Source organism: Protomyces lactucae-debilis, assembly GCF_002105105.1.
Source record: "Protomyces lactucae-debilis strain 12-1054 chromosome Unknown BCR37scaffold_9, whole genome shotgun sequence".
Lineage (NCBI taxonomy): Eukaryota > Fungi > Ascomycota > Taphrinomycetes > Taphrinales > Protomycetaceae > Protomyces > Protomyces lactucae-debilis.
The window spans coordinates 274,477-288,856 of record NW_024468001.1 but is presented as its reverse complement, the minus strand read 5'-3'; the positions used below and the strand labels follow the sequence as shown (position 1 = coordinate 288,856).

At 51.6% G+C, this 14,380-nt stretch overlaps 8 protein-coding genes across 8 annotated transcripts; 7 read left to right on the top strand and 1 right to left on the bottom strand.

The window, feature by feature from the left end:
- Nucleotides 1–3: 3 nt before the first annotated feature.
- Nucleotides 4–1,935, top strand: BCR37DRAFT_379565 (D123-domain-containing protein). Its single transcript, XM_040869288.1, has 2 exons — nt 4–1,159; nt 1,197–1,935. The coding sequence occupies exons 1-2, from the start codon at nt 256–258 to the stop codon at nt 1,493–1,495; spliced, it is 1,203 nt and encodes a 400-aa protein (XP_040725436.1). The 5' UTR covers nt 4–255; the 3' UTR covers nt 1,496–1,935.
- Nucleotides 1,936–2,140: 205 nt separating this feature from the next.
- On the top strand, nt 2,141–3,998 carry BCR37DRAFT_316093 (putative RNA methyltransferase-domain-containing protein). The gene has a single exon (XM_040866956.1). It carries the CDS (start codon nt 2,368–2,370, stop codon nt 3,604–3,606), a length of 1,239 nt encoding a protein of 412 aa, XP_040725435.1. The 5' UTR covers nt 2,141–2,367; the 3' UTR covers nt 3,607–3,998.
- Nucleotides 3,686–4,270, top strand: BCR37DRAFT_387258 (uncharacterized protein; the record flags this gene model as incomplete). Its single annotated transcript, XM_040870525.1, has 2 exons — nt 3,686–3,883; nt 3,932–4,270. 2 exons carry the CDS (start codon nt 3,686–3,688, stop codon nt 4,268–4,270), a joined length of 537 nt encoding a protein of 178 aa, XP_040725434.1.
- Nucleotides 4,271–4,456: 186 nt separating this feature from the next.
- BCR37DRAFT_402651 (upf0047 domain-containing protein) lies at nt 4,457–4,894 on the top strand (the record flags this gene model as incomplete). The annotated part of the gene is made up of 1 exon (XM_040871928.1): nt 4,457–4,894. The coding sequence occupies one exon, from the start codon at nt 4,457–4,459 to the stop codon at nt 4,892–4,894; it is 438 nt and encodes a 145-aa protein (XP_040725433.1).
- A 54-nt stretch (nt 4,895–4,948) lies between these two features.
- Nucleotides 4,949–5,740, bottom strand: BCR37DRAFT_392770 (uncharacterized protein; the record flags this gene model as incomplete). The annotated part of the gene is made up of 1 exon (XM_040871198.1): nt 4,949–5,740. One exon carries the CDS (start codon nt 5,738–5,740, stop codon nt 4,949–4,951), a length of 792 nt encoding a protein of 263 aa, XP_040725432.1.
- Nucleotides 5,741–6,032: 292 nt separating this feature from the next.
- BCR37DRAFT_392769 (P-loop containing nucleoside triphosphate hydrolase protein) lies at nt 6,033–7,964 on the top strand (the record flags this gene model as incomplete). The annotated part of the gene is made up of 1 exon (XM_040871197.1): nt 6,033–7,964. One exon carries the CDS (start codon nt 6,033–6,035, stop codon nt 7,962–7,964), a length of 1,932 nt encoding a protein of 643 aa, XP_040725431.1.
- A 315-nt stretch (nt 7,965–8,279) lies between these two features.
- BCR37DRAFT_315892 (IMP cyclohydrolase) lies at nt 8,280–10,612 on the top strand. The gene has a single exon (XM_040866953.1). The coding sequence runs from the start codon at nt 8,595–8,597 to the stop codon at nt 10,368–10,370; it is 1,776 nt and encodes a 591-aa protein (XP_040725430.1). The 5' UTR covers nt 8,280–8,594; the 3' UTR covers nt 10,371–10,612.
- Nucleotides 10,498–14,369, top strand: BCR37DRAFT_357753 (pyruvate carboxylase). Its single transcript, XM_040868204.1, has 3 exons — nt 10,498–10,724; nt 10,781–10,940; nt 10,981–14,369. The coding sequence occupies exons 1-3, from the start codon at nt 10,650–10,652 to the stop codon at nt 14,313–14,315; spliced, it is 3,570 nt and encodes a 1,189-aa protein (XP_040725429.1). The 5' UTR covers nt 10,498–10,649; the 3' UTR covers nt 14,316–14,369.
- Nucleotides 14,370–14,380: the final 11 nt, after the last annotated feature.

Below are 14,380 nucleotides of genomic sequence, written 5' to 3'. Positions count from 1 at the left end.
CTTGGCGACACCTACCTCTGCTTAACGAAACATCCGTTCTTTAAGGATAAATTCGAAGCACTCAGACAAGTCGTGCCAGAAGCAGAGCAGACGTATATCGTGGGTTGGGATACGGCATTGCGGATACTGGACCCAAAGTACTATCCTGACCGTGACCTAGCGACTGCGCTTGGCTCCTTCTTTGAAAAGGGGAAGCTGCTCTGTGCTGTACGAGAGGATGAAACATGGGGAGATGCATTAACTCAGCGCAAACATATGGAAGCAATTGCCGCTGGTGCAGTAGACGGTGTGCCGGCCGGCTGGTCACAGAATATGGCGCTCCTTGAACTGCCACCGGATGATGCGCATGGCGTTTCTTCAACAAAAATTAGGGAAGCGCTCAAGACTGGTGACCAAGCGCTACTCAAGCGCAACTTGACTCCTTATGTATTGGAGGCACTGCAATCAGACTCAAAGCAAGTGGACCTTCTTCCATGGCCAACGCTTACACGGCAGGATGTGATGCGGTGTAGCTTCTCTCATTGGCATCCACGATTCAAATCCGTGTCACCACGCGCACGCGTCATCAAGCCATTGCCGCTGCCCTTTTTGCACTACCTCAATGAAGATGGTCTGATGCTACCACAGGATTCTGGAGTGAAGCGATTTCATGATCTGTCCGACTCGGAGAGTGAATTTGAGGATGAGGGGTTTGAAGAGGAAGATCCAACAGATGCATTCAAGGCATTACACACACTCATTGCCTCTGAAGTTGCTGCATTGGGTGGATCCGTCGTACCAAAGCTCAACTGGTCAGCACCGAAGGATGCAGTATGGATCACAGCAGACAAGACTCTCAAGTGCACAGAGCCAAGCGACATCTACCTCCTCCTCAAGAGTTCTGACTTTATCGTGCACGACCTCGAGCACGCATTTGACTACTGTTCTGGAGAAGTTTCACCCTTGGCAGCTGAAGAACACGAGCTCGTCCTCAAAAAGTGGTTCAATGCACAGCCTTCGATGGAGTTCCGCTGTTTTGTGCGCGACAAGCACTTGGTGGCCATCTCACAGCGCGACATTAATCATTATGACTTTTTGGAGAGTCAGGCCGTCCAGATTGCAAAGTTGAGTGCACGACTATTTCAGGAACACTTGCAGGACAAGTTCGAGAGTGAGCACTGTAAGTTGGGGTATGTTAAGAAGAAAGCTAACAGTAGATGCGTTTGATGCATACATTTCAGTGGCGCAGGATAAGGTCTGGCTTATGGATATCAGTCCCTGTGCGCCCAGCACCGATGCCCTCCTCTTTTCATGGCAGGAGTTGCTCGCATTACCAACAAATACTGCTGCAGGCCCAGAGATTCGATTCGTGAGCAAAGACACTGTGCTCTCACAAGGTCCACAGTATTCTGCACATCAGGTACCCTTTGACTTGATTGATGCGAGTGAAGGTGTGGATGTGGCAGAGTTTGCAAGGTCCTTTCAAACAAAACTTGCGTCGGCTGCTTTGGACTAGTGATGACGTTCTTGCTTGTCTTGGCTCAGGTGACGGTATTGTGCTGCTTCTGGCATCCACCAAGGTCCGACTTGTGCTTCTTCCCGTGGTGTGGATGGAGTTGGAACATCGCTTCCAATTGATTGAATGGAAGAGCTTGATGTGCGCCTCTTGTACTGGATTTGGTGGGCAGCCTTGGACGAGAGCATCATGGAAGCATATGTCATGCTTGCTGGCTTGATGCGCTTTGATGGATGATCAGAAACATGGGTGCGAGCCGGACCCTTTTATATGCCCGACTGACCACTTGTGGCGTGATGTCGCGTCTCACAACAAAAACAAGCGTGACGCGACTAAATGAGGAAGCATGCGCTAGCAGTCTAGCACTATGGGTTCTTTGCCGTATACTAACGACGCGCAAGACAAGTTCGCTGCGCATTAATCTCCTGATTAGTTTGATCTGATTAGATCAAGGTCAAGATTATCTCGGCAAGAATTTGACTTCTGCGTAACTCATCTTACTCAAGGCTCAATCCACGGGATTCACGGCGCTTTCTAGGCTATACGTTATGTTCCGTGATATAATCTGGAGAACAAGCGTGGGTCTATACGCTTGTGGCCTTTAGAATGACTTGCAGCTGTAGACACATCCTCTGAGGCCTTGATTGTTGTTACAGTCATTCATTGCTATACCTTCGATGTCCGCCTTGTCTTAAGCCTTGCAATCAGTCAATCGGACTGTGCGACTGTCTCTAGCCAGAACCTTGTCAGCCTGATTAGGAGACAGTCTCTAGACGTGTTCTTGTCGGAGAGCAAGCATGCATGAGGAGCCAAGTCAAGAATGCATCATTGAGTATAGTAATTATCGTCCCTGCTACTGAGAGTGGTGCGCAATGCACGGCAATGTCTATTGCAACTGCGGTAAGATTCACTGGTTGACCGTCTTCCCTTGTGACTTGGTGGACAGCAGGAAGGTCAGATTGAGTCTGCGACTCTGCGTCGATGAATTTCGTGCGACAAATTGTTCAGATGCACAAAAAAAGGCAGACCTCGAGCTCCTTCTTGCTCCTCTGCAACCGGCTACAGCTATGCCTGTCAAGAAAGTTCGTCTCACTGAATCACCTTCTCAAGCTCCATTCAAGCGTATACAGACCAGTCAAGCTGCGAAAGCAACTCCAAAAGCAGAGGCTCACGGGTCAGTCGCCATCGCTGTACCTAGCAGCGTCGTCACTACTGTGAAAGACCATCGAGCCAAGACCTTACTAGTGGGTCAAGTAGCTCGGCTTGCCTCTCTATATGGCATCGATGAAATTATCCTCTATGACGAGGATGCTGGCAAACATACAGAGCCCACCATTACAAAGTCCAGCGACTCATATGTGGAGCGCAATGACGGACTGTCAGACCCACTTTCATTCATGATGAAGCTCTTGTCATATCTGAATGAACCGCCATGCTTTCGTGACAGACAATTTGCGCCATGCAGAACGCTCAGACATGTGGGTGTGCTCAAGCCATTCCGTGCGCCTCATCATGGCTCAGATCGTCAACTTGGCAAAAGATTCAAGCAAGTCTTCATCGACAAGGACTCTATGGGTACTTTAAGCAATCCAGCAAGAGTCACGGCTTGCTCGAGTGACGACCCGAGTGGCAAGCATATCGAAGTCCTTGGAACCGATTTTCCAGACAAGTCCATCACTGTTGAGCTAGATGGAGAACACTGGCGCCAAGTCAGCCCTAGAACACCCAATATGGCACTTGGCTGCTATTGGGGCTATCAAGTAAGACAGGCATCCAGTCTTTCGGATGTGATTATCGGATGCGACCTAGATGGTGGATACAATGCAACAATTGGCGTTGACACATCAGCAAGCGGCACAGCAGCGACCTGTGCTGCCTCTCTACCAAAAGCAAAGCACCTCCTCTTTGTCTTTGGCGGTGAGCGAGGCATCCCGTTTGCATTGAAGCAGGATCCAAAGCTCGAGCACGTCAAGCCTGAAGACCTCTTTGATTACTGGATCTCACCATTCCAGCAGCAATCACTGGAGAAGCCAACGATCGATGAGACAATCAACATGACTCTTGCTCAGCTTCAGGCAGGTTTACCGAAGAGGACAATTGAATTTTCGTGACTGCGTCGAAAAAGCCCCGCAAACCATGAATAAATCTCTTGATCGATGGTTGAAGGTTGACATTCACGACACTCCAACAATGTCTGAAGTCTTTTACGCCCGTTCCTTCTCAACAGTCACATGTGGTCTACTACTTGGCTCGACATGCTGGGCAGGGTTCGCAGTCATGCCTAGTCTCATTGCAGCAAAGACATCAACGAATGCCAAGATCGCTTGTTTTAATGGTCTGATTGAGTCTGCTGCAAAGCTGTTGAGTCCAATTGCCATTGCAACGGTGGTGAGCTTGGGCGTGAATGGTTACCTTGCACGGACGATTTAAGGTCAGCGTGGCTTTGGTGTTGCCGCTGCTGCGACTGCTGCCATGATTATCTTGCAAGCGCCCATTGTTCCTCGTAATAAAGACATGCAGCGCCTACTCAACGAACGCCAAGAGCAGTATGAGAAGGATGATGGCGCTGAGGGAGCTCGAAGAATCGGAGAGATCCGAGACTTGAATTATGGTAGGATTGCGTTGTCTCTCGTGGCGATGTTGGCGTGTGTGTATGCTTCTGATGCCGAGAGCGGCAGTGGACTTGCAGTATCGTCCGTGTTGGATGCTGGTCGACGCTATTCGGGGAGTGGTGAGCCTCTTGCTGTTCGTAAGCCAGAGTATGGGCTCGAGTAGATCATACCAGAATGGCTCTCAGCGATGTGCACGCTCCAGAACTGTATCAAGCTTGCTTCTGGTCATTTCATCCGTCATGCTGTGAAGCTCATAAATAAGTGTATGAACATGTCCTGGTCTGGCCGTTCCTGAAACGAACACGACATCACCCCAATTGCTTTTGACAACCATCCACTGCAACAAGACATGGCCTGGCATCAAGCAAAGCTGGCACTGCCAAGACGCGCCAAGGGTGTCTACATCATCACACCAGATATACTCAAGGCGCTTCCTGCGATTAAACAGCTTCAAATCGGCGTGCTACATGTTTTTTGCCAACACACGAGTTGTGGTCTGACAATCAATGAGAATTACGATCCTGATTCTCGTGCTGACTTGCGGGATGCAATGGATCGCATTGTTCCGCAAGACACATCCAAGTCTGGCACGGAGCTGTATAGACACAATGATGAGGGCAGAGATGATGAACCGGCACATATTCAGTCATCGCTGGTTGGTGTCAACTTGACGATTCCCATTTCGAAGGGTAAGTTGCAGCTTGGTACTTGGCAAGATATCATGCTTTGCGAGTTTCGAGAGAGTCCGCATCAGCGAACCTTGATCTTGACTGCTCAGGGCGAATAATTTGTACTCAAGACACGAACATGTGCATTGACCAAAGCTAGTACGAAAAGGCTCTCACATTTGCTGCATAAATACAAACCCAAAGACATGTCCAAGATCACGCTCCTTGAGAAATGCTTCCACCTGTCCCAGATCGCCACGATTACCACGTTGTCCGTGCTGAGCGATAGCATCCGTGATCTCCGCCATGTCCTGAAAGCGACGTGCATCGATATTATCTTCCCTCAAGCGTTCCGTGATCTTCTTTTGAAAACTAGGGATATCTGCCCATGAGTTGCACTTGATGTCTGCCATATAGGCTTGAGCTTGTCGCGGTGTGCCTTCAAGACACAAGACGCCTGGCTTGCCTGCGAGAACAAAACCAGTGAGGTTGTAATGAGGAGCAAGGCGACACATGTCGAGTCGTTTAGAGCGTGTGGACAAGGATGGGAGGTAGAACCAGATGCGCGCCAGTGCATCATTTGTGGCTGCTTCTTGCCGGGTCTCCATCTCATCCCGGGCAATGAGACGAGGTGCTTCATCAAGGAGATACTGAGAGGCACTGGCGAGGACATCTTCGCCAGAGGGTAAGCCTGCAGCGAGCTTTTCAAACTCCAGCCTCGAGAGAAAGGTCGGCCTTATCAGACTTATAGTAGGGCCTTCCTCTTCAGATGCAGGAAAGAATGCGTACTTGACAAGGAGTGTCAGAGTATGCTCCTTGTCAATCTTGACCATAAGCCGTGCGTCCAGTGTCCGCTTTGCATGTAGTTGAGCAACAAGTGCATCGGGCAGGTGGTCTAGCTGCTCGAGCTGCTGGAGCAAAGTGAGGTCCTCCGGCAGAATAGCGAGTTCATCTTCCTGGTACATGCACCTGAGGAGGGAGACATGACATGCAGCTGTGTTCATCCGGAAGAAGCATCTATAATATTGTGTTCATTATCCATTCTCTGCCGCTGGTATTTGTGACAATTTTGTGACTCGTCCCCTGTGACCGTGCGAAGAATGAAAATTTCTCTGCGGACGCGACAAGAAAAAGAAGAAAGCAGCAGAGAGCCACTCACCAACCCTCCCCCCCATCACCCACACAAAAACTCAACTCTTAATGACTGGAGACAGCAACAATGTAGGACCCGACAGCCTCACCTCTTCCATGGGGCAGATGGGCTTGAACGGTTCAGCAAGACCCAACGGCGCAACCCCTCAGAAAGCAGCTTACGTGCCCCCTCACGTGCGACAAGGCGGCGGCGCACGACCTCCCGCAGCCAGCAACGGCGGTGGCGGCGGCTGGAACTCAAACGCACCCTCTTTTGCACCACGACCTGCTATGGGATCTTCATGGGAGACTGGACGTGACTCCGGTGGCTACAACCGTGGTCCTCCCCGACGTGACTTTGATGCAAGTCGCTCAAGCGGTGGCTACGGCGGCAGCAGTGGAGGCTACGGTGGTAGCAGCGGTGGCTACGGCGGTGGTGGTAGCGGACCTGGCGAAGGATCCTGGAAGGATGGCAAGCACATCATCGGACAACCTAACCAGCGTCTCGAAAACGAGCTCTACCCCCAGACCAACGAAACTGGACACCACCAGTCCTCCGGCATCAACTTTGAGAAATACGACGACATCCCCGTCGAGGCATCTGGCGACAACGTGCCTGAGCCTGTGACGCAATTCACGTCACCTCCCTTGGATGCTCACCTCGTGCAAAACATCGAGCTCTCTGGTTACAAAGTGCCAACACCTGTGCAGAAGTACTCCATCCCAATCGTCGCAGGTGGTCGTGACCTCATGGCTTGTGCTCAGACTGGTTCCGGCAAGACTGGTGGTTTCCTCTTCCCCATCCTGTCCCAGGCATTCACCGTTGGACCTTCTCCTCCTCAAACCAACGCTGCTCAGTCGGAAGCTATGCGTTCGTACGGACGCAACCGCAAGGCATACCCCACTGCCCTCATCTTGGCTCCCACCCGTGAGCTCGCCATGCAGATTCACGATGAGACACGCAAATTTGCTTACCGATCATGGGTGAAGCCTCAAGTCGTGTATGGTGGTGCCGACATTGGTTCACAGTTGCGCAACATTGAGCGTGGCTGTGATTTGCTTACTGCCACACCTGGTCGTCTTGTTGACTTGCTCGAGCGTGGTCGCATCTCGCTTGCTGCTATCAAATTCTTGGTTCTTGACGAAGCTGATCGCATGCTGGACATGGGTTTTGAACCTCAAATCAGGCGTATTGTCGAGCAAGAAGACATGCCTGGCGTCAATGACCGTCAAACACTCATGTTTTCCGCCACCTTCCCCCGAGACATACAGATGCTTGCTCGCGACTTTTTGAAGGACTACGTCTTCTTGTCTGTTGGTCGTGTTGGCTCCACTTCAGAGAACATCACTCAGACTGTCGAGTATGTTGAAGACCCCGATAAGCGTTCTGTGCTCTTGGATATCCTGCACACCCTGCCTCCCAATGGTCTCACCCTCATTTTCGTTGAGACAAAACGCATGGCAGATGCTCTATCCGACTTTTTGCTCCAAAGCAACTTCCCAGCAACCTCAATCCACGGTGACCGTACCCAGCGCGAGCGTGAACGTGCACTTGAGATGTTCAGGACAGGCAGGACACCCATCATGGTCGCTACTGCCGTTGCTGCGCGTGGTCTCGACATTCCAAACGTCACTATGGTCGTGAACTATGACCTGCCGTCTGACATTGACGACTACGTTCACCGTATTGGTCGAACGGGTCGTGCTGGTAACACGGGAAATACCGTTGCCTTCTTCAACCGCGGCAACCGTGGTATTGTTAGGGACATGCTCGATTTGCTCAAAGAAGCGAAACAAGAAGTGCCTGCTTTCCTTGAGGCTATTGCTCGTGAAGCCGGAGGCTTCGGTGGTGGTCGTGGTCGTGGCGGCGGTGGTGGCGGCCGTGGTCGTGGTGGGTCTTCGGGCTCTCGTGACGTGCGTCGCAACCCTGGCTACGGTGCCTCGTCCGGCGGCTACGGCGGTTCGTCTTACGGCGGCGGTGGCTACGGCGGTGGCGGCGGTTCGTCTTACGGAGGCGGTGGTGGTGGCGGCGGCGGCGGTGGCTCTTCCTGGTGGTAGAGTCGCTTGCTTCCTTCCATCTTGCGCTTCTTTCCGTTCATCTTTCCTTTTGCTTTCATCAACCTGCAACCAACAAAACAACGCTTTCTCCCCATGGACATAACAGAAGGTTCCAAACACCAAACGGAACTTTCTTTCCTCTTTTAACGACTTGACGACCTACAATTTATGTTTTTGACGGCGAAACGACCCCAGCGATTAGACCTGTTTCTGCTTTTTTGGCTTTTTTTCTCTTTCCGACATTTTGGCGCGTTCTAGACTGGTCCTTCTGCTCTTTCACCCTTGCATTCACGCATGCAAATCGAGAAGAGAGGACTGCGAATAGAGGAAAGAAGCATGAAGAAGAGACACACACACAAAACTTCGCCCGTTGAAGATGACAAGACTGTATTTTTATAGACAAGCATGAGGAGGACGTCAACACCCTTTACGAAAGAGATCTCCTTTCTGAGGAAGCATGGGAGAAGAATGCTTTACAGCCCAGATGCAATCATCTAGCATCTCCATAGATCAAAGCTCATCTACTCCTTCTACAACTTTGTGGTGTCTTGTTTGCTGTCTTGCGCAATCTGCAAAAAAAGTTTTCGACGGAGATGAAGAGACGGCCAAGCAAGCAAGCAACGTATAGCCATGTCGACCCAGCGTATCGCTCTTCTCTCCGTCTACGACAAGACTGGTCTTTTGGACCTCGCAAAGGGCCTCATCTCCAATGGCGTCAAGCTGCTCGGTTCTGGCGGCACTGCCAAAATGATCCGTGAAGCAGGCTTCCCGATTGAAGATGTGAGTAGCATCACGAATGCGCCAGAGATGCTCGGTGGTCGTGTCAAGACGTTGCATCCAGCAGTACACGGCGGTATCCTAGCTCAGGATATTGAGCGCGATGAGCAAGATCTCGCAAGCCACAATATCAGCAAGATTGATGTGGTTGTTTGTAACCTCTACCCATTCGCTCAAACCATTGCGAAACCTGCAGTGACGATTGCAGAGGCTGTGGAGGAGATTGATATTGGTGGTGTGACGCTCTTGCGTGCAGCAGCCAAGAATCATGCTCGCGTCTCCATCCTGAGTGATCCCGCCGACTACCATCAATTCCTGGAATCCCTCGAACAGGGTAAGATTACGGAGGAGGAGCGCAAGTTGCTCGCTCTCAAGGCATTTACACAAACAGCCAGTTATGATGAGGCCATCAGTGATTACTTCCGCAAGCAGTATGCCGGTTCAGGCGGCAAGCAGCTCACCTTGCGATACGGTGCCAACCCACACCAGATCCCAGCTCAAGCATTTGTCAAAGATGAGAAACTGCCATTCAAGGTGCTTTCGGGCTCACCCGGCTACATCAATTTGCTTGATGCTTTGAATGCTTGGCCGCTCGTCAAAGAGCTCAAGGAAGGGTTAGACCTCCCTGCAGCGGCATCCTTCAAGCATGTCTCACCCGCTGGTGCAGCGGTGGGCGTTGAATTGACGGATGATGAAAAGATTGTGTATGGTGTGTCTGACTTGAAGGACATGTCACTCCTTGCATGCGCTTATGCGCGTGCACGAGGCGCAGACCGCATGTCTTCCTTTGGTGACTTTATCGCGTTGTCTGATGAGTGTGATGCTATCACTGCGCGCATCATCAACAGGGAAGTGTCGGACGGTATCATTGCACCTGGCTACTCCCCTGAAGCCCTTGAAATCTTGCAAAAGAAGAAGGGTGGCAAGTACTGTGTGCTACAGATGGATGCCGACTATGTGCCACCGGCCGTTGAGACACGTCAGGTGTATGGTATCTCCCTTCAACAACGACGCAACGATGCCAAAATCTCAGCAGCAACAACCTTCAACAAGATTGTCTCACAAAACAAGGAACTTCCAGAGGAAGGCAAGCGGGATATGGCAGTCGCCACCATCGCTGTCAAGTACACGCAATCCAACTCTGTGTGCTATGCACGTAAAGGAATGGTGATTGGTCTTGGTGGCGGTCAGCAATCGCGTATCCACTGCACGCGTTTGGCTGGTGAAAAGGCGGATAACTGGTGGTTGCGACACCACCCACGCGTCCTGAGCCTCAAATTTAGCAAAGCTGCTAAGCGTGCCGACAAGGCCAATGCCATTGACTTGTTTGTGACGGGCAAAGTGCCTGCCTCTGGCCCTGAGCGGGACTCTTGGGAGAGCAAGTTTGAGGAGGTGCCTGCCTTTTTGACGGAGGAGGAGCGCAGTGAATTTGCAAAGAAGCTGGATCAAGTGGCCTGTTCGTCAGATGCCTTCTTCCCCTTCCCGGACAATGTCTTTAGACTTGGACAGTCTGGCGTGCAGTATGTGAGTGCGCCGATGGGCTCCGTGATGGATGGTGCAGTGATTGAGGCTGCTGATTCTTTGGGCATGGTGTACAGCGATACTGGTCTTCGCCTGTTCCACCACTAGAATCCTACCCTGAGTCTTTCTCTCTAGTACACTACCACTCCTATAGCTATCCAGTACCTCAGACTGACCTCCCTGACCTGGCCCCTGTCGCTCTCGGCCTTTTGCTGGGAGAGGGGGCGTGCTGCTGTGATTGGTTGGATGTTATCTCAGCTTCGACTCCGCAACGGTCGGGCAAGCGGATCACCAACTCAACCTCAGCACCAGCAGGCGTAGATAGAGACACATCTGCCTGCCTCGAGTGATCAAGAGAGACAAGAGACAGACAGACCCGCAGCAGTCATGTCGGCAAACTATGACGAAGATGCATTCGACGACAACATTGATGACCAGTCTAATCAGGTCGCCATCAAGCACGTATGCTACTCAACAGATAAGCTTCAAAACAGCAAGAACTAACCACTTCTTGACAGATCCGGCGACACTCGAGCATCTCTGCAGAGAAGCCACACAAGTTGCTCGTTGCAAACAGGTCGGAGATTGCAGTGCGAATCTTCAGGACGGCCCATGAACTGGGCATGCACACTGTAGCCATCTATTCGCATGAAGACAGGCTTTCCATGCACAGGCAAAGTAGACTATCCGTTGAACAAAGCATCAGCTAACAAAAAAGAGGCCGATGAGGCATATGTCATTGGTGCGGTGGGCGAGTACACACCCGTTGCTGCCTATCTTGCTCAAGACGAAATTGTGCGTATTGCCGTTGCAAAAGGCGTCACTATGATCCACCCAGGCTATGGATTCTTGTCTGAGAATGCTTCTTTTGCTCGTAAGGTTGAAGCAGCAGGCATCATTTGGATTGGCCCTACCCCAGAGACCATCGACTCCCTCGGTGATAAGACAAAAGCGCGTGAAGTTGCTATTCGTGTGGGTGTGCCCGTCGTGCCTGGCACGGAGGGTGCTATCGAAAACATTGGCGAAGCGAAAGACTTTGTTGAAAAGTACGGCTTCCCGGTCATCATCAAGGCCGCTATGGGCGGCGGCGGTCGTGGTATGCGCGTTGTTCGCAAGCAAGACGAGTTTGAGTCTGCCTTTGAACGTGCTACATCCGAGGCCAAGTCTGCCTTTGGTGACGGCACCTGCTTCCTTGAGCGTTTCCTGGAACGACCGAAGCACATTGAAGTGCAGCTTCTTGCAGATGGTATTGGCAACTGTATCCACTTGTACGAGCGCGACTGTTCAGTCCAGCGTCGTCACCAAAAAGTCGTCGAAGTCGCTCCAGCCAAGGATCTCGACCCAAAGCTCAGGCAGGCCATTTTGGACGATGCCATCAAGCTCGCTCGTGAAGTCAACTACCGCAATGCAGGTACTGCCGAGTTCTTGGTCGATGCTCAAGGCCGACACTACTTTATCGAAATCAACCCGCGTATTCAAGTCGAACATACCATCACTGAAGAGATTACGGGCATCGACATCGTTGGTGCTCAAATTCAAATTGCCGGTGGTGCGACCCTCTCTCGACTGGGCCTCTCGCAGGAGAAGATTACCGTGCGTGGATTTGCCATTCAGTGTCGCATCACTACGGAAGATCCAGGCATGCAATTTGCACCTGACACAGGCAGAATCGAAGTGTACCGCTCTGCGGGTGGAAATGGTGTACGTCTTGACGGTGGTAATGGATTTGCAGGTGCAGTCATCTCCCCGCACTACGACAGCATGCTGGTCAAGTGCTCGTGCTCTGGCTCAACCTACGAAATCACGCGCCGCAAGGTGCTGCGTGCCCTGATCGAGTTCCGCATTCGTGGTCTCAAGACAAACATCCCCTTCTTGCTTCGATTGGTCATGCACCCAACATTCCAAACTGCAAAGTACTGGACGACCTTCATCGATGATACTCCAGAGCTCTTCCAGCTCTACAAGTCTGCTGACCGTGCTACACGCATGCTCTCGTACCTCGCCGACCTGTGTGTCAATGGTTCACAGATTGTTGGGCAAATCGGCGAGCCTTTGCTCAAGGGTGAAATCATCTTGCCAACCATCTACGAGCCAAACTCCCAACAAGAAGTCGACTTGGCCAAGCCATGCGAACAAGGCTGGCGCAAGATCTTGCTCGAGCAAGGTCCCGAAGGATTTGCCAAGGCTGTGCGTGCGAATGAAGGAACACTCATCATGGACACCACCTGGCGTGATGCTCACCAGTCTTTGCTTGCAACGCGTGTGCGAACACTCGACTTGCTCAACATTGCACCGCAAACATCGTATGCTCTCTCAAACGCCTATGCTCTGGAATGCTGGGGCGGTGCTACATTCGACGTTGCTATGCGTTTTTTGTATGAAGACCCCTGGGACCGATTGCGAAAGCTTCGTAAGGCCGTGCCAAACATTCCCTTCCAAATGTTGCTGCGTGGAGCCAACGGTCTTGCATACAGCTCATTGCCAGATAATGCCATTTACTTCTTTTGTGAGCAGGCAAAGAAGAATGGTGTCGATATTTTCCGTGTCTTTGACGCGCTCAACGATGTTGAAAATTTGAAACTCGGTGTGGACGCCGTCAAGAAGGCCGGTGGTGTTGCTGAGGCCACCGTATGTATCTCTGGCGACATGCTTAACCCAAAGAAGAAGTACAACCTGGATTACTACCTCTCCCTCGTGGACGAGATTGTTGCCATGGGCGGACATGTACTCGGTATCAAGGACATGGCTGGTGTTCTCAAGCCTCAGGCTGCAACCACCTTGATTACAGCCATCAGGAAGAAGTACCCAGATTTGCCAATTCACGTACACACGCATGACTCTGCCGGTACAGGTGTTGCTTCGATGGTTGCATGCGCGAAAGCAGGTGCTGATGCCATTGATGTCTGTTCAGACAGCATGTCTGGTATGACGTCCCAGCCGTCGATTGGTGCCTACATGGCTTCCATGGATGGCTCAGGACTTGGTCCGAACTTGGATACTTCCGCCGTCAAGGCGCTCGATGAGTATTGGTCGCAGCTGCGTCTGCTCTACTCGCCCTTTGACAGTGACATGAAGGGTCCTGATCCTGAGGTGTACGACCACGAGATTCCTGGTGGACAGCTGACCAACTTGCGATTCCAGGCAACACAATTGGGCCTTGGTACGCAATGGAAGGAGACCAAGAAGGCCTATGTGCAAGCCAATGCTTTGCTGGGTGATATCGTTAAAGTGACGCCCACCTCCAAAGTCGTGGGTGATCTCGCACAATTCATGGTGCAAAACAAGCTTTCCTACCAAGACACGATTGATCGTGCCCAGGACCTTGACTTCCCGGCATCCGTGCTCGACTTCTTCCAGGGCTTGATGGGTCAGCCTTACGGTGGATTCCCCGAACCATTCAGGACGCATGTTCTCAAGGGCCAGCGCGAGCCTCTCACAGACCGTGCAGGCAAACACCTACCCCCTGCTGATCTCGAACAAATTCGCTCAGACTTAGCAAAGGAGTATGGTACTGCAGGTGACACAGATGTTGCCTCGTACACGCAATTTCCAGGTGTCTACAAGGACTACCGTGCCTTCTTGGCCAAGTATGGTGACTTGTCTGTGTTGCCAACACGCTTCTTCCTCGCCAAGCCTGAGATCAACGAAGAAATCTACGTCAATGTCGAGAAGGGAAAGACATTCATCATCAAGTTGCTGGCTGTGGGTCCTGTAAGCGACAAGACGGGTACACGCGAGGTTTACTTTGAATTCAATGGTGAAACAAGACCCATCACCGTCGAGGACAAAAAGGCTGCTGTGCAGACCGTCACGCGAAAGAAGGCAGATGGCTCCAAGTCTGGCCAGGTCGGCGCACCCATGTCGGGTGTTGTGGTGGAGGTGCGCGTCAAGCAAGGCGCAGAGGTGAAGAAGGGTGATATTCTGGGTGTCTTGTCTGCCATGAAACTCGAGCTCGTCATGTCGGCTCCTATCTCGGGCAAGGTGAGCGAGATTACAGTCTCACAAGGTGACTCTGTCAATTCTGGCGACTTAATCGCTGTGATTGACGCGTAGAAGGCGTAGAAGGCGCAGAGTCGCGTCCCGTTCATATTTCCTAATTTTCTATGCATACTTTTGCT